Below are 23,306 nucleotides of genomic sequence, written 5' to 3'. Positions count from 1 at the left end.
ATCTCTCTCTAACAATCACAGAATTGTTGAAGTTTTAAGGGACCTCTGGAGGTCATTTTGTCCAGCCTCCTGCTAAAGTAGGGCCACCTGGAGCTGGTTTTCCAGGACTGTGTCTAGATGTTCTTTAAATACTTCAGTGGAAGGAGACTCCACAACCTACATACAAAAATAATTAGCAAAAATTCAGTCTTTGCAACACAGTTAGATTTGTAAACGTAAAATGGAGTATGAAACTGTTCTTCACGTCTCCTGTCTTCGTTCTATGCATACTGAGTTTTCGTACATATTCTTTTCACACTGGCCAACGTGCAGTGAGAGCTCTAAAGTGTGCTAATACAGCACAAACTTCAAATTATTTCAAATAAAAATCTTCATTAGAAAATCAATTTACCACCTAAATCTAGTTAGGTTTTTTCACATTATTATATATCATGTCCCATCTGAAGTTGAGAAGAGAAGATACTCTGAAGGCTATCCACATCACTTATTAGCAGAGGTAGTCCTTTGCTTTCTATGCTATTTAGGCACCTGAATTAAGATGACTTTTCCCCTGTGTGTCTATGTAAGTGTAATAAATAAAGCTTTCCCCATGGATGAACCTCTGGCAGCTTTGTTAAACCTGATTCCCAGCTGGAACTGGCAAATCATTTCAAAGCTCAAATTGAAAATATCAGTTATTCACAGTATGGTGCCTCTTTTTTTGGGGGGAGGGGGGAGGGTTTGCTGGTTTGTTTGTTTTGCTTAGCACACTTGGAAAGTTAGAGAAGCTTAGCCAATAAAAAGATTGTGTTCTATGATATAAAACTAGTATTTATTTAATACTAGCTCTTACAGATAGAAGATCTTATCGTCTGTCTTTTTTTTCAAACTTGTTCTTTGTTTGTCTGGGTTCTTTCAGATTGGGACACAAAAAAATAAACTTTGTTCTTTTCTCCTTTCTGTCCTTTCCCAGACACACAGCCGTGGAACCATCTTAACTGTATTACAAAGGCCAAAAGGTATTCTTTCTATTCTAAAATTACAATAGCTTTATACATAAAGCTTTTAGTTCTTTACAGGTGTAGGGCAAATGGAGGTAAAATCAATCCTGATACTCAGAGGAAAATTGAGGCTAGGTACTGCTCTTCTCAGCTATGAACTCCATTGGTCTAATCAAGACCCTTGGACCAGCTGCATGGATATATATAAAAAGAGTAACATCTTAGTTCCTGCACATTATTCTCTTTTATCATGGCCTATGAATTTCAGTGCACATGTCAACAAAGATATCATTAAATCAGACTAAAGACAAGGACTACATTTCTGAGGTACCACAGTGAGGAGGAGGTAAGTCCTTGCCATTAGTTTCCTTTCCAAGCTGGTTTTTTTGGTACAGATCAAGCTTGAAATTTATTTAGGAATACTTAATAAAATTGAACACTTCAAAAAGCTATGTATTTCTGCAGCTTTCTTCCTCTAGCATCTTAGAGGCTCTTTGTTTTCCTAGACATAAGGTCATGACTTGTCAATGAGCATTGCAATGTCAGCTACAAGTAACCTAGTCAACTTGATCATGATACACAAATAAAATTATGTCACTAAGTATTTGTCCTACAAAATAAGTACGTTGTTTGTAAGTTTAAATAACACTTTCTGAATTTGTTTTGGATATTATGTAAAACTGACTCCTCTGTGGAGTAAAATTTTAGCTCAGAAGAAAATTGCTGTTGCCTTCAATGGAATTTTATTCTACTCAAAGTATCACAATTATGCTTAATAGAAATTAATCCAACTGCTTACTTGATCTTTGGTTTTTGATGAAGAAGAGCTTTAGTCTCTCTTTAAATGTATTTTCATTCATATAGAATTCAACTTGAACCCTGAAATACAAAAGGAAGTATTAGAATTGAAAATAAAAGATAATAAATGATTTTTTCAAAATAATTTGTTTCCCTAATCATCAGTTTTTGACATAAAACTGGAGGAACATATAGAGAGTGTTCAACCAAAAGCTCACTTGGGTTTGAATGACTAATGTTAAAAGATTAAAAAACAAAACAACAAAACCCCAACAAACCAAACACTTTATTTAGTTTATCCCCTTTACATGCAGAATCATTTTCATACTACATGGACACTCTACACTGCAAAATCAGAAGCAACTATGTTTTTGGTATTTTCTTTGGAAGGCTATTCTCATATCTGTTATCTTTGTAAGGAAGGCTTTCTTGATGTCCAGGTTAAAACTTCCATCTCTGTTTAACTCCTTTCCTGTAAAATTGACATTTTAATGATTCTTCTTTTTTGCCTATCTTGTTCATATATATGTTAAGCATTTGTGTCTCAGTCATGTGTTCACCTTTAATCAAATGCTAATGCACCAAACAAACCACCCTTTCCAAACTTCACTTTTGTCACAATGAAATACTGAGAACTGAAAGCGAAATTATATTGCAAACATACAATCTTGTGTAAAAAAAAAAAAAAAAAAAAACCTCCCTTTCTGATTATATTAAAGCAACAGAACATCTCTTTTTTTTTTTTTCCCCTCCCTTCCCCCAAATTTGCCATGATGTATTTCATGTTTCTGTCCCTCAATTCAGTCTGAGTACAACTCTCACAATAGTTCTACAGACTATTACAGGGGCTGGCAAGGGGAAAAGGTGTGCATTAGTTGTATAGGAAAAAAATGAGGCCATTCCAGAGTTGTGGAGCTGCACTCCTTGTTGTTGGATGAGTGCAGCATTAGTTCCATTTCCACTGGTGTCCCTGCTCTACCCAACTGACTAGATATCCCTTGCTGATCCCAGTTCTCCTCCAGCAATGAATCACTTTACCCAACACAATTTCTGTGCCTTCTTGAGAAGTCAGTCCTCAGTTTGAGAACTGTTCCACTATTGTTAAAGAATAAAGTGATATCACAAAAGTGAGTTACTTCCTTACTTCTCACTTTCTTTGTATACCATCATGTTGCAAAATTGCATAACCTTTTCTGTTCATAGGCATACTTGATCTTTATTTGAGCATTTCTTTTCAGCAGTCTTTTTCACCAAACAACTGTACTTCAATTATTTGTTCTTATACATACTGTCATGTTTTTATCAGGATTTTGACTTTAGTTTTTCCGTTCTTGCATGTGAAGCCTTTGCTGAAACAATTTTTGTGTAAGCTAATGTTATCTATAGTCTCTCTCTTTCCTTCAAATACTTATCTAATACCATATATTTCTGTACATTTATGGAACTGGAAGATTACTTAGTTATGAGCCCAGAATGGATGGCATCTCAGGTTATGTGAATTTTTCATTCTTGCTTACTTATTACCAGAAGTTTAGGCATATCACTTTGTAGGACAAGGTCAGCACATCATAAAAAGGCGGCTCTCAATGACTCACTTAGTGAGATCAGTTAACTTTGGCTAGTCACTTAGCTTTGTTGTGGTTTATTGTAGGGTTCCTTGTAGAATAGAGAATAACACTGCTTCCTATTCAGAGGAAGCAAAACCATAATTTAAAGGATCAGTATTGGATCTAGGCTCTACAGAATTTTGAATTTATTCTGTGGCATTTGGCACAGCAGAAAGAGCAATCCCTACCCTAGACCAGCTCTTTTGCCCTGTCTGGCTCTAACCATTCTGTGGTAAGATCTTTAAGCAGCTGGAATTAAAGAGGAAGAACCCACTTGCCCTATGCTTTTTAAACTAAGAGTAGCTGCAACTGCATATTTCAAAGACCTTGGGCCCAGAGGAATGTCTTAGAAACTGCTACCAAACTAGAAGAAAATCCCATCAGGTGAAGAGCAACTTGTTTCTGGGCTTTTATTGAGCTTAAATATAAACTAAGTGTTGTGCTGTTCAAGACTGCATGAATTGTTACCATCAGCAGAAGTACAATTTAGCTAGTTGGTAACCTTAAGGCAAGTTAAGGATGTATGTCCAGGGGTTAATTAGTAGGTGAGCAGGTTTGTGGGGTCCTGAGCTCTGGCTCCAGTTCTTTTCTGCACATTTCCCAGGGTACTTACTGTCATTAATGCAGTGACAATTTTAGTGGGAAACACTTCCCATGACTTGGCAGCTGCCACATGCTAAGTGTATATACTTAATCTTCAAGGACATATTTCAGTAGGTAAACAAAGTGGCACAAACTATTGAAGTAAGGGATGTTATTTAACAGGAGCACAGTATCAGTGATCTTTTTTACACACTTGAAACTAATCTCTCAGGTTTTTCAGTAAGAAAATTACAGTAGTCACTTATGAAAGAACAACATGTTAACAGTAAGCCATGATTTAATGATAATGAGGAAAGAGGATGTGGGAGTTAATCACCCTCCTATCACTACCATTATGAATTGCTCTGATAGCCTTCTAACAGCTGTCTACTCCTCCTTCCTTAGCAACCTGTTCTCACAGCAGACTGGGATTCCACAGTGCAGCAGTTTCCATGGCAAAATGGATTACGAACGCCGCTAGCACCGCTTCAGTTTCAACTCCTCCTTCTCTTTTTCCCTGACTTTTTAAACTTAAGTAAAAACTATATTGGCCTTCTACGCTTGCAAGAAATACATTATCATGCATCTATAATCAATGTATGCTTTCATGATACTCTGGCTACAAGACAGAGATTATTTCACTTTGTTTCTTAAAGGTTGCTATTTACTAGGTAAAGCTAAGAATGAATGGCTGAAGGAGCCGCTGGCAGAGATAAAAACAGAAACCTTCAGATACTGTTCCTTCCCAATACTTTGCTTTTTCATTTTTAGGGAGAACACTTATTCTACTTGAACCTTTGTTGTAATCTTTTAATGATTAAAATTTTATCTTGAATATTTGCTCATTTCTGTCTTTTTCCCCACGATGAAGTGTAACCTAGAAAGGGAATATTTTGGGAGTGTAACACAAATTCTGATCCTCGCTTGCAATATTAAGAGCATTTAGTGGTAGTGAATGGCTTAAACAAGCTTTTTCCGGACTTAATTAAGTACAAGTTAATAAAGATGTTTCAAGTGACTGAAGTTCATTGCTGCATACTTAGCAAAACTTGATTATTCTGTTGCATGATAAGTACTAGTTGGAATTTGATTCCAAGAAAACAGTTTTGATGAAATGGCACACATGCAGTACAGGGTGACAATATATGTCTATGCAGATCATCTGATTACGGAATAGGTTTGGTTTTGTTATATATTTCTAGTGTAAGTAATTTAAAAGTGTAGTTTAAACTACTTGTGCTTCATGGTTTTTATCTTCCTTTAAAAACTAGTTGTAGTTCAGTCCACCTTGACCTAAAGGAAATCAAGCTGAAGGATTAAAACACTATTCCTTGAGGATGGTTACTGGCACAGAAATATCTGATGAACATAAGGATTTTGGGTATGCAGTCAGTTACTTGATTGTGACTTTTCCTCTGTATGTGGTAGGCACTGAATATTCCATGAAAAGCTGCTTTTGGAAGTTAAAGAACAGATCTGATGCATTACTGACTCTTGCTTCAGCTTTATTGAAAATGCACAAATATGTGGCTGATATACCTGTGGCAAAACCAATTGAAGTTAGATGATTCTCTTGAAAACAGTGTGGGGGTTTTTAACCTTCTTTTTAAAATACCATTAATACCCATCTTTCCTAGTTTAAACTCAAAGAACAGCAATGTCAGTGGAATCTTTCAAACTGTAAGAAGAATCTTGAAGTACCCAAAGCACAAGTATACGTTGCATTCTTCTAGTCCAGTCAAGATGTAATTTGAGTAGTACACTTTAATGCAATACAAAGTATAGCAGGAAAACACTAATTCATGCTAAAGACACTAATGCAAACCACTTCTCATGACTCTAAATCACTGGGACCAATCTCTCTGCGTTCTGGTTACTTAAATTTTGTCTGTATTTTTTCCGTTGCTGTTTACAATGTCATTCTAACTCCATAGCCATACTTTACTATAGTAACAATATTACCTTACACCCTTAAATCTACAAATTCTATCTTTTGTGTTAGAAAATAGCAGATTTGGCAGAAATAATCCTTTCAAAAATGCAAGAATGAGTTGGATTTCTCACTCTGTGTGTGTGCTAAGAGCTGTAAAATTTTATGCTTACTACTTCTTGACATTGGAATCAAGAAAAGGTGTTAACTGTACAAACAGAGCCAATCTGAAGAAAGCTACATCAATTTATTTAAATCCATCTTTATGGGAAGGGACATCATGTCTTTTTTCCTACAAAAATAGTCTTGTAATATAGACATAATATGTTTTTATTGGGATTTGCCACTCCAATATATGTGAAATCCTGTGAGAATTCAAACATGAAAGTTTATTATGTAGGCTGTAGATAGGTGCTTAAAACTGAAGCACTTGAAGTGCTGAAGTGAACTGCTATTGTCGGAGCTGCTTTTACTGGAGGGGGGGGAAACAGGCATTTTTATTAAAAGATTTGTGTATTTTAATGATGACTGTCTTGGGTAGCACCTCTCTTTTTGAAGTTTTGCAAGTTCTGAAATAGTCAGAACTCTGATTTCTTTAGAGCTTCACAGAGAAATGGTCATGCTTGTTCCCTCAGAATCAATATGACAGATCAAGACTGCTTGTTGAATGATGCCTCGTCATCTTGTGCTGAAGGAAATGGTGGGAAGACCACTACTTTTCCATTACTGGTTCTTAACTTGGGGAAGCCTTCTGTTTGTTTCTGGTAGGAAACTGGTCATCAGTCGCATAGGTCATGATGAACACTGAACAGATAAAGTTTCCTTTTCACACTGAATGACAGCACCCCAAAACAAATGGTAGTAACTGGGGGAGGCAGGATGCTTGTTTCCTCCCACTTACTGGAAAGACAGAAAAGATGCTACTTCTTCTGCAACCTCCTGAGTTGGTAGTCTATTCTTGCAGTGTGAACATGAGAGTTGTGGAGATCAGGGCCTCAACATTTTTCTGGGCGCTTTAGGACACAGGCTTTAAAAGCTACATCCTAACTAAAGCAGTTTGCTATACACTATGCTGATGAAATCTAACAAAATTGCAAATCTGCAATATTGCACTTCATTTTCTAAAAGATAGAATTCAACAAGTGTAGAATAATTAAAACTGATGGGTATAAGATCTTTTTCTGATGGGGGGGTTTTATCTGTTTATTATGAATAAACCAATGAATATTTTCAAAATCTCTGCAGAATTGTGTTCATGTAATACTGTCTTGTAAATTCTTTATCATATCTAACACTGTGAATGTACGTGATAGAACACAGGTTTACACCTTCTAATAATTGCTTTGTAGTATGCAGTACTACCTATTATCTCGGGGGTTTTTCCCGGTACTTCTCTAGAACAGCTGGTACAGTATAATTGTCTGGTTCAAACTTGAACTGTCATGTGACAAAGACATGTTCTGTCATCTTAATACGGAGAGTGTATGCTATGACATCTGTACCTGGGCATTTCTTTGGTTCTCTCTACAGGTATATTTATTTAGAAGTTACCTTCTAAATCAGTGAATCTGAGTTAATCTACCTAGTGAAGTTTTTCGATGTATCTACATTTGCTTAATTATGTAATTGGATGTTACCATAACTAATGGATTTATAGAGATCAGGTGTTATAAATGTCACTGTAAAAATTCTCTGTATTAATGAAGATAGAAATAGCATGAACTAAGTTCAGCTTAATCACAAGTTACAGAATAAAAGATCAACAATGCATAAATAACCTTGTAGCTTCAACTGTATGTGTGCTCAAACCCTTTTTACTGTATCTTTCCAATAAGTGCTGCTTGTTTGATTGAAACAAATGGAACACATCATCAGAAAATAGGCCAAACCAAAATTTTCAGGTTGCACAAAGTAAAAATTTGCACCTGCAACCACAAGAAAATATTTTCTCTGTAAAAACAAACTTTTTCATTACTTAATTGTTCAAAAGCCAAAATGTTAAAAAGTTCAGCCCTTAATTAAAATTTTCTTCCTTACAATTTAAATAGTAGATATGTATCTATATTTTTATGTATATAACTATATTTTAAAATCTGATTGTGAACCAGCTTCATGTTCCTTTTTACAATCAGCTGGCCTCAGTTACATAAAACTATCTTTGTGAAACCTGTACAGGTCCATGGCAGCAATTTAATATTAATGTCATTTCATACTGCTGTTGCTTTATTTTTCAAGCTTTTCTGTGCAAAATATCTTCATCTTTTTCCATTCCTTGGAGGGAAAAATCTTGAGGAAGACTGATAGCAAGTGACTGAGACTCAGTGGTGGGTAGTATTCATGCTTTTTAATCAAATGACACTTTTTTTTAAATCCCCTATTCACAATCAGCCTTGAAAATTCAAAAGGGACATCATCATCTTAGTCTTGCAGCCATGAAAACTAGTGACAAATTTACTATTCTAGTAATGGTGCAGTAATAAAAAGTGAATTATCAATTTGTATTCTTTGTCATTAAAAACTTTAAGTAAAAAAAAAAAAAAACCCACAGAAAATACTATGATGTTTTACTATGGGGAAAAGAAATCTCGGAGCAATCTCTCTCTCTCTATTGTAGTGACCCTGCCCATACCACACACTTGACTTTTTACTGCAAATACACTTTCCTGTTGCAAATCTATTGCCTAAGGTTAGAAAGTCAATAAATCAAATGTGAATGATGCATTAAGAAATAGTGCACTTTTAAGCTAAATTTTGCAAGAAAAATCACACAAGGAAGATACTTGACAAGTTTGGTAAAACTTTTTTCCTCCTCTCCCCAAAGCATACATATTTTAAAGTGAATTTATTGCATTTGAAATAAGTCTTTTTACTTCATGTGTAGGCTATATACAGAACCAGAGCTACTGCAATGAAAATCCATTATGCAAGGCTTTTTAACTGTGTAAGTCTGAATATTAGAGAACTCCGAGTAATGGGGTATGCTTCATGACTTTGATTCCAGGCACTGTTCAGCTGTATGTAGTTGTGCCAGTTAACCACATCTGAATAGCAGGAATGATTGTTGGGGTTTTTATGTTGGCAACTACTTGTCAAAGAGACTTGAAACAAACTTGTTGAATATCAAGCACACTGACACCCTTCCATCACTGTCAGTCTGGATTTAACTCTGTATTAGAGTGTTAGGAGAAAAAGACACAGTAACCTATTACAAGCTACCATATAATTTATTTATTTTTTTCTGTTCACCAGGACATTTTCTCAATTGCTTTCCTGAAATTATTTTTCTGTACCAACTTCTCTCTTTGCCATTCAACAAACAGTTAAATTTTGGTTTCAAGGGAAAGGTTGCTTTGCTATGAAAGGCACCAGGACAGCTGGTGATTCATGAGTAATGAAACTGCCTTAGAAGGAGGACGATTCATGTGCCTAACATGTTCTATTCCTCTGTATCACAACTACATGTCCCTATCACCTGTCGATGTTCTAAAACAGAAGTTAGATTACAGATCCTTCTCCTACAACTACAGTGGTCTATTCATCTGTTCTTTTTCATTTTCTTAGTAACTAGTCCTCTTCTGTTCTCCTTTGGAAACTTTCCTTCCTTCTGGTCAAAGTCTCATTCTCTTATTTTTGCTTCTGCTTTTTCTTTTGCAGGAAGAACTCATTCTCTCCCATAGCACCACCACCTCTAACTCCAACCACAGTCAAACCAGAATGCATAGCTTTCTCTCTAGGCCTCCTTCCATGTCACTATTAACAACTTCATGATTCTTTGTCGCCAAGTGTCACTAATTTGGTGTTAACTCTGGCAACTTCTCCATCTCCTCCTGTCACTTTAGCTTAATAGTCAATCAAAAGGTCATTCTTTTCCATTTGACTTCCTAGTGTTCAAAATCTTGGCCTGTGCCATGGGTGCCTCTGGACTTTACTACTCTTAAAGTTATCATTTCATGACCTTGAGAAATCTCAGTGGTTTTGAGATGTTTGGCTTTCTTCTCCTCATGAATTATTTCATCAATTTTCAGCCTACTTCCAGTATTGTACATTAGGATAGCCCACAAATATCAAGGCTTTAATAAATAAACTCTGCAGCAATGCATAAATTCTATGTGGAACCTCTTGCTAATAGTGCTATATAGCCCTTACAAGATACTTCTTCCTCAGGCCCATCAGAAACTTTATGGTGACCATGTATGAAAATATCCACCGTATCTTCAAAATAGATGGATGGCAGTGATGGAACTGTTATCACTCCTACTCCAAAACTTAACATGGGATATTATTTCTCTGTAGATTTTCATTTTAATAAGTTTCAATTCAGTTTGTATGCTCCTTATTTAACACTCTTCTTTTACAAAGCAAGCAGCTAAACACTATGAGGGACATTGTCATGGAGATTATCCAGATAAAGACAGAAACAGGTATTCAGATAAATAGGACCCTTAAACTATACCAGTAGATTTTTATTTATTTCATATTCTAGACATGTCAAAATCTTAAAGACTTATTGTTCACTTTAGATATGGCAGTTTACAGATACACACATCTTTCTTACATAATAGAAAAACAAATTCTTGTGAATGAAATGTCATCTTTGTTTAGGCATAGGAGCTACTTATGACTTTTTTTTTTTTGGGGGGGGGGGGTAGTAGTCAAGGGCTTAAACTAGCAGAATACACTGTGTTTGTATAGGTCTTATTTAGTGAGAGAAAGGATGAGCCCAACATGTCTTGACTTTAAGGAAATGCTGACCACTCTTCTTAAATTTGGTCCCTTGCAAGTGACTTGAGTTACCCTCTGATTACCAGAGAGATCCAAATCACTACTCACTTAAACTCTGCTTCTCATCTCTAAGACAAACGTATCTGACTATTCTGTTACTGCTATTCTGTAAGTTAACTTTTTCGTCCTTCTTATTTTTCAAGATTGCATCTTTTCAAAAACAGCAAGTAGAACAAAGCTGAGAGCTGTTCATACATGGTATCCTCACAGATTAGATGGCTTATCTCAGTTTTATTTTTACTTAAACTAAGAAATTAAGATTTAGTTTTCCAAAAATGCAGCAGAAGGGAGAAGAAAAAAAGAGCAGATGGATAAAAAAATAAAATCCAAAGAAGGAAGAAAAACCTTTGTGGGTGATTCCTAATCTGCCCTTTAAGTATCACATGACCAAGTGTAAAATATAATTTTAAATAGGACTCATTAATATGTTACCTGAAACACAGAGCCTGCTTCCTAGTAGATCTGATCCAATGCCCACTTAGATCAATGGAAAGATTCTATTCACTTAGAGTTGAGTAAAATAATCCACTAGTAAAAATATTCAAACTAGATATTTCCCTATGGCTTTAAGAATTTAATTACTATTTTTCTCCCAAAATGAAAGCAATTTTCTTGCTATTTCAATTATACAATGTATTTTACACAAAACTGGCAGGTCAGTGTGAGATTCAAAAGAGCATATATATTGATTTTTCTCTAATATAATTCCACAGCTTTTTATTGTTACTGTCTTGCTTTATTATTACTTCTGTTTGCTGGCTTTTCTGCTTTTGTTTTTTTTACTGTATTATGCTAGTTATATTTGGTAATCTTCAATTATAACTAACAATTTATTCAATGTTTCCTGGAAAAATGCACAGCATAACTATATCAAGTCAGAAAAACAAATTCTGAAGGGGTTTTTGGTTTGTTTTCCAAAATTAAATTTTGAGATTCAGTAAGATAATCTACATTTTTACCAAAGACATAGTAAATTATTCGGAAGTATTAGTTGCACCTACCCAAAAGAAATAGAAGCTTATGAAAAATTGTCTTAAACTACAGCAGTCAGTGTAAACAGAAGAATTTATATGATCTGTGTACGGAGTCTTACTCACTGATTAACATTTCATAAGGAGAAAAGTTTCAGAAATTGAATGTTCTGAGTTCTAAGATAGAAACGTCAACATGTCAAAACCACAAGTTCTGTTCTCCCTCTGAAAATTGCTTTGTTCAAGAAGGTAATTATATTCTATATATTTCCTTTATTGTTCTTTAAGTAGAAAATCTGTTGAATTTTTCTAAGGAAAATGCATTCATCAACCCAAAGAATAGTTTTATTTTCATCTGAATTTTGGTATTGCTTGGGTTTTCTAACCCAGTTAAAATAGAATGTCTGATATTTTTTAAGTCTTTGTAGCCTTAAATTTATTTCCTGTACAAGTACCATTACAAGATATTATACTGCTTTTTGTGTCATATTGACCTGATGGGATGTGATCTGTATTCTGTACCCTCCCTTTTGGGAGCCGTATTCTTCTTGTGTTTCTCTGCTCTAACTTAGTTTTCATGATTGCTTTCTGAATGACCATATTGGGATGATAGTATGATTCTTAGTTGTTTAACAGTTTCCCGCTAAGTTCAGCAGTAAAAATGGCAAAAATAAGGCCATCCTCACTGAAAATACCAAGAAAATTTTAAGACGCATCAGATGAATAGCTGCAGTTTCAGAAAACGTTGCGTTTGTCCTTCAAACATGGAAGACTTTCTTCCCAAGTGTTAAGCTAAAAATGAGTACATTTTAACCTTAAGATCCTACTTTTTTTTAATTGGTCACCAAAGAGGTATCTCTAAGCAATCTGAATTCTCTGACCCCATTCAGACTGACTTGTTTTGTTTTCTTCTTTTTTCCAGCTCCTAAAGCTGCTTCCTTAAAGACAAACAAAACATCCATTTTATGGATATTTGGAGGAGGAATGAAGCCTTAAATTTAGCATATTTCTCTAAAACAATTATAAACCTGAAATGTATATAACTATTAACCTTGAGAAAATAACATCTCAACATATTCCTTATCCCAACATATATCCTTATGGGTCCCTTCCAACTCAGGTTATTCTCTGATTCTATATTGCAGTTGCTGGATCTAAAAATCTAGCTTCAAAATGAAGCCAGTGAAATGCCTTCTGTATTTCCTCTGACGTGATACTAACGTGATACCTCAGAACTTGAATTACACAATTCCCTCAAAAAATATACTGTCTGCTATGGAAAAAGCTAGCAGGTAAAATTAATCTCCAATCAATGAAAGTTTGGCACTCATTTTACAATTCACATATGCCTATTCTGCAAAGGCAATCTAAGTACGAATTGCATGTTCAGAAACTCATGGATTTTACTGCCAAGTCATGGGAAAGTAAGCAGCAAAATTCTTGAGACACCATAACTTTCAAAATATTTAGGCTTTTACTTTACCAGAATTAATTTCTTGCTAATTTTAGTCTCCAGTGAGATCACCTGTAGCCTGTATGTACACCTCTATATACCTGTGATACATACATATTTGATTCCTTGATTATTTGACTTGTTTCCTGTTTCCTTCAGCAAAACTGTAGAATGTGTCTTCAGCTTAGAAGATGTGAAGGAAGTGCTCAATTTCACTTTCTATTACCACCCTTGCCACTTACTCCTTTCCTTCCATCCCTAATCCTCACAACTTCCTCTTGCCACCCCCAGCTGTCACCACAGTTTGCTTTGTCACCTCGTAATCCCCTCCAGAGAAGGATATGATGAGTATGGAGTAAGTGCCAAAGCTGCTTTCCAGGGCCCCTGTGCTGCAGACTCACTCAGCAGTTTATACAGCATGAACAAGGCTGGCTGAGTTTTATGCTGTGTGGAAGGTAAATCCATGTACACATCTACCTAACAATGTAAACATAAACATCTGGGTGGGACTGGCAAGTTAAGATATTATATGTTCAGAGAAATGACCTGAAACCTTTATTTGACAGGTGACATATAGCGTAATAAAGTTTAAATAAAAGTCTGACAGTACAAGTCACTGTAGTGATTGTAGTAGTAATCCACGAAAGCCAGATGATAAAACTGATTATTTCTCCAGGTGTGTGTTTAAGAAACAAATAAAACACCCAGAAAAACATGGAAAAACAATTATTACAACAATATATCAACTACCACAATGAAGTTCAAGCACAGGCTGGAGGAAGTTGTAGCAAAGCCTCATGAAGAAGCATACAATGCGGAAAATAAAAGTAACTGCCCAGGATTATAATGTGGGGAGTAGCTACTTTACACAAAGTCATTGGGCCTAGACTGATGGAACAGAGGGGCCTTTAGTTTCCTTATTTTTGCAACCTGCAGTGGAGGGAATAGCAGCCCTGAAAAGAGGAGAGACCCAAGCCTTGGGCTTTCAGCTTGCTATTACTCCCACTGCAGAGAAAGAACTGCTGCCAGAGGCCTGGCAACACAAAGGTGTTTAGGACATGAGGCTATGCTAAGAGTGTACTTCTAGGTCTACCAGTTTCAGTTTGAACTACCTGAACTCTTTAATGTTGTGGTGGATGAGTGATAAACTTGCAGTCAAATGCATATACAATATGGAAAATATGTACATGTGTTCAGTGTGGAGTCTTTTACTAGTGTAGATTTGGGATGTCTCTGCAGAAGCAGCAAAATCATTAAGGAATATTTAGATGCATGTCCTCACGGAATCATTTGGTATTTATTGGCTTACTACTGGCTTTCAGGCAAGTCATATAGGCAGTTTTTAGTTTACAGGTACAGTAGCTGTTTGATTTATGTTTGGAACTAGACAGTTGTTTGTTTAGTAACATGTAGCTCACTGCTCTCAACAATGCAATTTCTTGCCAACTATCATTAAATCTATCAGGACCAATCAACACTTGATTTGATTATTACCAGATAAATCAGTGGTACAGATTTGTGTAGGAATTGGATGTAAACACAAAATCACTTACCTGTAAACCATGTAAAAATAGGCTTGTGCTGACCGTTGGCAGACAACAGTGGATACGTCAAGTTAGCATGTTGTTTCATGGCCAGTGTAAGAAGAACCTGCCATCTCCACAAGGGGGGGGTCCCAGCTCATGTCACCCTTACAAAGGGGTCATTTCCAGATGAGTCTGGGAATTTGCTTTTAACTGAAGACTATTTATATTCTTTCCTTTGGAGAGAGAGTTTTCAATTGGATCAGTTGACTGATCAGACTCAGTCACTATGATTATCATAGCTAATGCTAAGGCACAGCAGGAGCAAACGCTCTGGGATAATGGCAAAGGCAGGACCTTAGTGCAACTGCAGCGTTTGACTGACTGACAGTGATTATGAACTATCTCTGTGTATGGTGTAAAAGACAGCATAAATTTGCTGCTACCAAGTTAACTGACCAATTCTTCAATTGCCCAGATAATTAAAATAGTGGGAAGGAGATAACAACCAAAACCTCTAGTTTAGGAATGTACAGTATGATGTTCATGGAATTGCATTCATCAAGGTGATTATAGGTATCTGGGTTTATGCTGCTATCAAGTTTTGTTTTGTTTTATTTTTTTTTTGGGGGGGGGAGGTGCTGTCCATAACAATGTTTTAAACTAAACCTCGATTTTGCATAATGAACTGTTGTGCATTCATTATCAGTGAGACTTTTGCTGCCTACACATACTTCCCACACTGGACCTTAACTAGTGACTCTTCTAGGAAAGGCTTTCCAATGATTTTGTAAAACATCTATGCTATTTCTCATACGGTAATAAAAGCTGTCATAGTTGTATTACACATTCATTCAGAATTTTTTTGCAACTGGCAAATTTATATATTTATATATAGCATTTCAAAAATAAATTGGTTCATTTTTGTCTCCTTCAAATCTGGATAAAAGTTATTATCTTATTTTCAAAATTAATTTCCTAAACTGAGACAATATTTTAATAGTCAAATCCCTAAACAGTGTTCTTAAAGTGCTAAAATATTTCCAAGTGGATTTTGAAAAAATCATCTATCTGTCACTGTTTGGATGTTAGAGCTCCTTCAGGGGTAGTTTAAGCAGAACATATCACTTGTTTACTTGATCATGCTAATAGTCATCCAATCAAAGCCCATTTCACAAACACAAGTTACTTCTAAGATAGTACAGATGTTTCTCTGCAACCTTTCCTTAATCATGCTGCCTGTATTAGGCTGTCTAATAACATTTTGTAAATGTTAACTAATGCAAAAGTTCCAGAGCACATTTTAGCACTTCAGAACACAGCAACAGGAACACTTTGGCATTACTAGGAAAATGTTGATGATCTGTTTCAATAATAACTATATTGATGGTAAGAACAAAATGGAGAGAATATGGGAATGGGATGAGTGTTGATGGAGGGGAAAGTCGGAAAAGAGGGTATACCAGAATGAGGCTATGTTAGAATAAGCAACAGCGTGTTACTTGCTCTGCTCTTACATTATTTCCTCTTACCACTTACCATGGTCTGTTTGGTCACTTATTGAGCAGACAAGTTCAATCGGCTAAATAACAGACTAAATAGTCTGCCTCAGTGCAGACACTCAAATTTTAAAAGAAATGTGAGCAAAGACAAATATGACTGGCAAAAAATTAATATTGTAAGAGCTTTCACCCTTTTAACAATGGGAGTTAGAAAATTTAGTCTTAACTTTCAGCTGTATAAATTTACATGATCAACTAAAACGGTATTATACACTGCTAGCTTACTAAAATAAAGCATGATATAGTTCCCTATTGCAATTTGCAGTGTTCATAAAATCAAAACTGATCCTTTTACAGGTATAGTCAGAACTGTGTTTGAAAGAAGTATGAGTAAAAAGATGCATAAACACCATATTCCTAAAAGGAGGCTTTTACGGGTCATCTTTTTTGCGCTAAAGTAATTCTGAGGAAGTAGTAGTTACCTGCAGTCAAGAGCTGGACTCCCCTGTCCTATTCTACTGCACAAATGTGTTTCTACACATGAAGATTATCAAGCCACTGTTCAGCCTAGAGAAAGGCTGTGTTCCATTCACTGCTGTACACTGTCTATTTTTCCTGTAGTCATTCTTCCATTTTCATGTTTGCTGTCTTCAAATGTTCTTCTCTCTAAAAGTGCCTCTCAACTATCAGTCTTTTGTATGTTTTCAGGATTAGAGGTAGTTCAGTACCCTGAATTCTTCATTGCTTGATTCATATTTGATCATATTTGATCCTGGTACCATACTCTATCTACTTGCTACACATGGCTTGACTTCTGCCATGTTCTTTTTGAAATGTGAATCATATGCTCCTCTGTTTCCCTACAGGGCTCTTCTACAATGGTCTGACCTAGATTCAAAATCTCTGGATTGTATCAAAATACAATCAATAATAAAAATATGAGTCAAGTATGTATGAAGTTCAAAATTGGATTTTTTGTATATCATAATGCTTTCCTTCCAATGCTCTTTTGTTCCTCCCATTTTTCTCTTTATGAATTCCTAAGAATGATTTGTCTTAAAAAATATTAAAACATAAGAGTCTCAAGGATCCAATTCTATAGCCACTTAAGTTGGAGAGCACCTTAATGTTTTAAATGGACGGGAGATAATGCTCAGTGTGGAGTGACTTCAATTTCTCAGGAGTTGCATAAGTCATGTTCTTAGCACAAATATGTCCACACAATTCCTAACTGGATGTGAACAATATGCATGGGTATAGTAGTCTCAGATATATGGTCATTGTCATTCAATGAATATTGAAATTCTGCTTAGTTTTATATAGTCCAGTTATCATACTTCTAATGTTGCTAAAATGCTAGGAGCTTCCAGGCACAGAGACTAGGAATGCCAGATACTGAATTTACATATTTTGTAACACTGTATGAGAGATAAGAGTAAAGAGTTAGAAATAGCAGCTAAATAAAATCATGGCAAAAAGCAAACAAAAATATTCTTATAATGTACATTAGGAATGATAAAAATATAAGTACTGGTTAGAATGTCAAGAAGAGATGAAAAAGAATAAATGGCACCCATGCCAAGACCTACAGTTGGATTTAGCCTAGGAACAAACTAAGAATGAAGCAAATGACAGATATAAATAGAGTATGAGCTGTAGCACTCTGCTCCATTATGAGATAATTGGAAGAGATAGATAAGGGGGAAGTCTGAAGTGAACATCATGTACTTAAATTTTTATAAGGCATTTGAAAAGGTTCTCTGGAGATTGATACTGAAGATAAAAAATCAAATGCTTATAATAAGGAAAAGAAGTAAACAACTCAAAAAATAAATAAACAGGGTTGATACAGGTTTTCTTCTCCTTTTCTAATAGCTCAAACTGCAGGTATCCATCTTCCCCTCCTGGTACCTCTGTGACTGAACTGAAAGGTCTGAAATTGCATTGTTACAGTTGGAAGTCTGAGAAATTACCTGAAAGACAATGGAAAGCTTAGGACTTGCAGTTTACCACCTGCACTGGAGGAGCAGCAAGACTGTGGTTATTTTGCTTCCTACATTTTAAACATGCTATCATCTAATCTAACCATCTAATGATAGGTAGGTAAGAGAAAACATGGCCTTCTGTTGTATGTCTTTGAGATCCTGATTCAAATCCCTTCTGTAGCCTGGACTTCTTGTATTGGTCTGTGGCCCCTTGCTTATTTCAGCACTGTATTCTCCAACTCTAAAATGTTACCACAAAAACTAGAAATAGATAAAAGTTATAAAATCATGCTTTCATACCTCAGTGTTGCGAAATATACATTATAATCACTAATGTGAAGGAAACAGTCTCAGTTAAAATGACTGAGCGTAAAATGTCTTCAGAATGGTCCAGATTCTTACCATTAATGAAGCCATGAAATAATGACTAGTTTGGGGAAATTTATTGAGAAAGCTGTAACCTGAATTTGGTCTAGACTCAGAGATGAAATAAATTGGTCTACCCAGAGTTTTTGGTTTTGTTTTTCTCAGAATCTTTTTTCAACTCTGCACAGTTGAAAACAAAATTAATGTAATTTTTCAATAGAATAACTTTATTCTAGTTGACTGTGTTGAACTATTTCTCCACTGGAAATGGAGAGGTATATCTCAGATTTATTCAAATATACTGTTAAACAGTGTTCCTACTCCATTTATGGAGTCTATTTATGTCAGTATTTTAGCACCTATCCACCAATCCTACTTATCCTATCATATTCTGGGTGAGATGATCAAATACCAATGGGAAATTTTCTATACCACTCTGGATTTTCTCTTTCATGCCAGGGATGGTGACTCAACCACTTCCCTGGGCAGCCTATTCCTGTGCTTGACAACCTTTTTGGTGAAGAATTTTTTCCAAATATCCAATCTAAACCTCCCTTGGTGCAACTTGAGGCTGTTTCCTTTTGCCTTATAACTTGTTAGTTGGGAGAAAAGACCAACACTCACTTGGCTACAACCTCTTTTCAGGCAGTTGTACAGAGCAATAAGGTCTCCCCTCAGCTTCCTTTTCTCCAGGCTAAAGAACCCCAGTTCCATCAGCTGCTCCTCATAAGACTTGTGCTCCAGACCCTTCACCAACTTTGTTGCACTTCTTTGGACGCACTCAAGCACCTCAATGTCTGTCTTGTAGTGAGGGGCCCAAAACTGAACACAGTACTCAAGGTGTGGCCTCACCAGTGCCAAGTACAGGGGGATGATCACTTCCCTAGTCCTGCTGGCCACACCATTTCTGATACAGTATTTTGATAAATACTTAATGATACACAGGGAATGAAACTCTGGCCAAGACAATATTGTACTATACTGATGTAGTATTCTACAGTCTTGCTGCACAGATCAGAATTTGTACAAATCCACTTAAGGTGGCAAGGCAATCTTATGGACAAAACATTGGTGTCTCGCTTCTGCAATACATAGTCTCAACTCTAAATCTGTTGGAGGTGAAGGAGTGATTATAAGAGAGGAACACGGCAAATAAAGGAATAGAGTTGGTGTTTGGGGTTTTTTGCATTTGTGCATAATTTCTAAGGAACAATGCCTTTTACAGGCTATCTACTTAGGTTTTGCAATAGGGAATAAATGCTGAAATCCTTTTTTTTTTTTTCTATGATCTAAAGTGAAAATTGATATAGAACTTTTTAGAGTGTGAATCTTTACTTGATCAGAGAAGCAGAAAAGTACTTGAAAAAGATTTTTCAGCTTTGAGGAGATTAGACTGCCGATTAAAATCAAGCTTTGTGCTAATTCTCATCAAACCACTATTCAGTATAATAATTTAGCCTTTCTTCAGTTTCTTTTGAGGGAAGGATTAAAATAGCTTCTTCAGAGTTACTGAAAGTCATTATGGTAATTTACTGACCAAGTTGAGTGGTAAATGTGCATAGTCCTTTTCATCTAAAATATCTAGCTAATTCTGACCATTCCTCACCTTCATATGAACTCTGTTTATGAGGAAGAACACCCCCACAACAATGAAGTCTAGTTTTTATAGCTTTCTTGACTCTAGTCATAGCCAGCAGTATTCCCAAAGGAGAAATACCACTAGTTAATAATAGTACTCCTAAAGATAATAATACTAAATTTATTATTTTTAAAATTTTTAGTAACTAAAAATATTATACCATTATCTTTTGAGTTATATTCCAAAATGCTTACTGATCATTGTCACAAAACACGCTGAAGGACAGAATAACGTTTACATCAGCCTGTTCTGCTGCAAAAACTTATTTTTCTCTGCAAGCTACATTTTTTCCTTCTACTGACAGAAGTAATATTAATATTAAATAATAATATTAAATTAGGTATGATGCAAGAATATGACATCCAAAACAATAAAGTTAGTTTCATTCATTTTTTCTGTACTCTGCTTAATTCCCCACTTGTCTATAGCTTTACTTAGATTAGCAATATTTGTTTATTTCAGGGTAAAAAATTATAGGAACCATGCCTGATCTGAAAGGAAAAAAATAGTAAAAAAGTCAAATTAAAATTCTGAGGAACTTCCCACAGATACTTTAACATGCCTAGAAAGAACTTATCTGAGAGTCCATATATAGCTGAAGTGTTAAAAAGTGAAAAGGGGGGGGGGGAGCGATACTGCACATGCTTTTTACAGATGCCCGGGACTAGGGTAACTTTACAAAAAGGAGTCTTTTTTTTTTTTTTAAAGTTACATGTTAAAACAGTCCAGACTTGCAATCTGGAAACACTTAAACAATACCCCAAAAGCTGCCATTAGAATGCCAACAACTCTGAGAAGTAAATCTAGAGCCGAATCTGATACTGTGTGAGATTACCACAATTTCACTGTGTCCAGTTCTGGGCTCCCCAGTTCAAGAAAGGGAACTACTGGACAGAGTCCAGCAGAGGGCTACAAAGACAATTAAGGGACTGAAGCATCTCTCGTACAAGGAAAGGCTGAGAGAGTTGGGTCTGTTTAGCCCGGAGAAGAGAAGACCGAGAGGGGGATCTTATCAATGCTTAATAATATCTAAAGGATGGTTTTCAAGAGGATGGGGCCAGACTCTTTTCACTGGTGCCCAGCAACGGGACAAGGGGCAACAGGCACAAACTGGAACACGGGAACTTTCATCTCAACGTGAGGAAAAACTTCTTCACTCTGAGGGTGACAGAGCACTGGAACAGGCTGCCCAGAAAGGTTGTGGAGTCTCCTTCTCTGGAGATACTCAAAACCCGCCTGGATGCGATCCTGTGCAACCTGCTCTAGGTGATCCTGCTTTAGCAGGGGGGTTGGACCAGAATATCTCCAGAGGTCCTTTCCAAACCCTACCCATTCTGTCAATCTGTGATTCTCTGAAATTATGGGAGCTGTGTACACTTTCAGTCTCCCACAACCATGTGTTTAACAGTTAGACAAAGGACAAAGGGGAATATTTAACAGATAAATACGAAGAGTAGTAGTATTCAGGCAGACTCAGGAAAAGGCATCAAACAAATGCCCAATACTGATTGTAGGTGTCTTGCCTGACGTTTTCCACAGAGGAAAGGTTGTCAGAGACTCCATTTACTCTACCAAATCAACAGAAGAGTGCTGATGACGTTTTCTGTTGATGATGCTTCCTAGAAGAATTGTGCATTGATACATATCTATCTTCATTCTCTAGTATTTAAAGGTGCTTTGGCTCCAGGTGGAGGATAAAATACACAGGATTTCTGAGGTAATACTTGCAGCTTAGCAGATGTATACACTGTAATATGTCTAACAGTGGTGTGGAATTGCTTTCTTCCTTTCAAACATAGCTTGCTGTGCAGTACAGCCGCAGTATATGATTATTGTTTTACATTTACAAAAATTATAAACTTTTATAAAATTTTACTACAAATTGTGTAAATGTCTCATTAAGGAATGGCAATGATTCAAGAACTTTGAGCACATAATAGAACAAGTGTTTTAAAAGTCATTATTATCTCTAAAATGTCACCTGTCTGATACTGTTCTCTCCACAGCTAACAGGGTACATATAATTAAGGTATAAATCTCAGTTTTCTTACTCAGTGAGCTATTACACTCCCTGATTAATCATAAGGCATGGTTTTAATTGTCTTTTCATTAGATTAAGAAAAATTTAATCTCCATTTTCACAATATTTTAAAAGTTTAATTCTGTCATCTTTATTCATATTAAATAGCATTTAACATATCTCGGTACTCTGTGAGGTAAAATGCTGCTCATCGGTAGTACAGCTGGTGGAATAGCATGCCTAGTATTTAATTTTTCAAAATAATAACTTCAAACTTTCATAAAGTGCCTTGTGTGTGTTTAGAAAATCATTTAGCAGGTGCCTTCAGAAAATTGGCCTGTTTGATGTAAACCCTATTTTTTTTCCTTAAATGTGACTTCCCAAATGAATGCATAAGTTTCAGAGTTTGCTGGCTTTGGTGAGAATCAAATTATTCAAGATCTCTTTAGAACAGGTATTGTTCTGTCATCTTGTTTTGAAGTCTTACATAGATCTTAATACTGATCAGACTTTGGTGGAATATATGGATACAACGAGGAGATCTGTGTTTATGAACTGGACTGGCTGCATTGATATTAGGAGATCTGATAACCAATCATCAGTCTAGAGCGATACAAGAAGGCACAGTAGTACTTCCAGCTCTTCCTTCGCTCTGTATGACCATTTCTATCACTGTAAAGTGGCACTGCCATCTTAGAAAGGAAAGGAATTTCTAAATGCTGAGTTCACCTTAGCCTGAAGTCAAGTAGCAACAGGTTGCTAGACAACTCTAAATCCCCTAAATCTCTGCCTTCGAAGAAGACATTCACCTTATAATTTTGATAATGGTGATCTTCTGACAGCTCATTTTTGTCTGAAATTAAAAGCAAAACTTGAGGTCTTCCACAACAGTCTCAGACTAGCACATGGTATATGTGGGAAGGCTGCCTATTAGAGGCTTACCAAAGTTGCCTGTCTCCTATGCCCTCAGAGATACTTCCTCTGTACTCTGAAACATTTCTAGTAGCCAGCCTTGTTCTTCCCACCACATGCAATACTCTGCAAATATCACACTGAAATCCCAACATTCTGAATGACCAGTTGAGCTAGTCACAAAGACATAAAAATAACATCACTTGAGTTTTCATAAACAGTAACTGCCACAATTAATTGTATTAAATGAATTCAT

General features: G+C 36.0%; 1 protein-coding gene across 8 annotated transcripts in view; it reads right to left on the bottom strand.

Annotated features, from left to right (window-relative positions):
• KCNT2 (potassium sodium-activated channel subfamily T member 2) overlaps positions 1–23,306 on the bottom strand; it is a 143,901-nt gene that overhangs the window by 109,433 nt on the left and 11,162 nt on the right. For all 8 annotated transcript variants that reach the window (XM_075760162.1, XM_075760155.1, XM_075760160.1 and 5 more), the window contains exon 2: positions 1,780–1,859. In XM_075760162.1, coding sequence (XP_075616277.1) covers positions 1,780–1,859 — 80 coding nt within the window. The remainder of the gene's footprint in view (positions 1–1,779; positions 1,860–23,306) is intronic.

Source organism: Balearica regulorum, chromosome 8 (genome assembly GCF_011004875.1).
Source record: "Balearica regulorum gibbericeps isolate bBalReg1 chromosome 8, bBalReg1.pri, whole genome shotgun sequence".
NCBI lineage: Eukaryota > Metazoa > Chordata > Aves > Gruiformes > Gruidae > Balearica > Balearica regulorum.
Note: the sequence above shows the minus strand (reverse complement) of the source record. Positions and strands in the feature narration are given on the sequence as shown.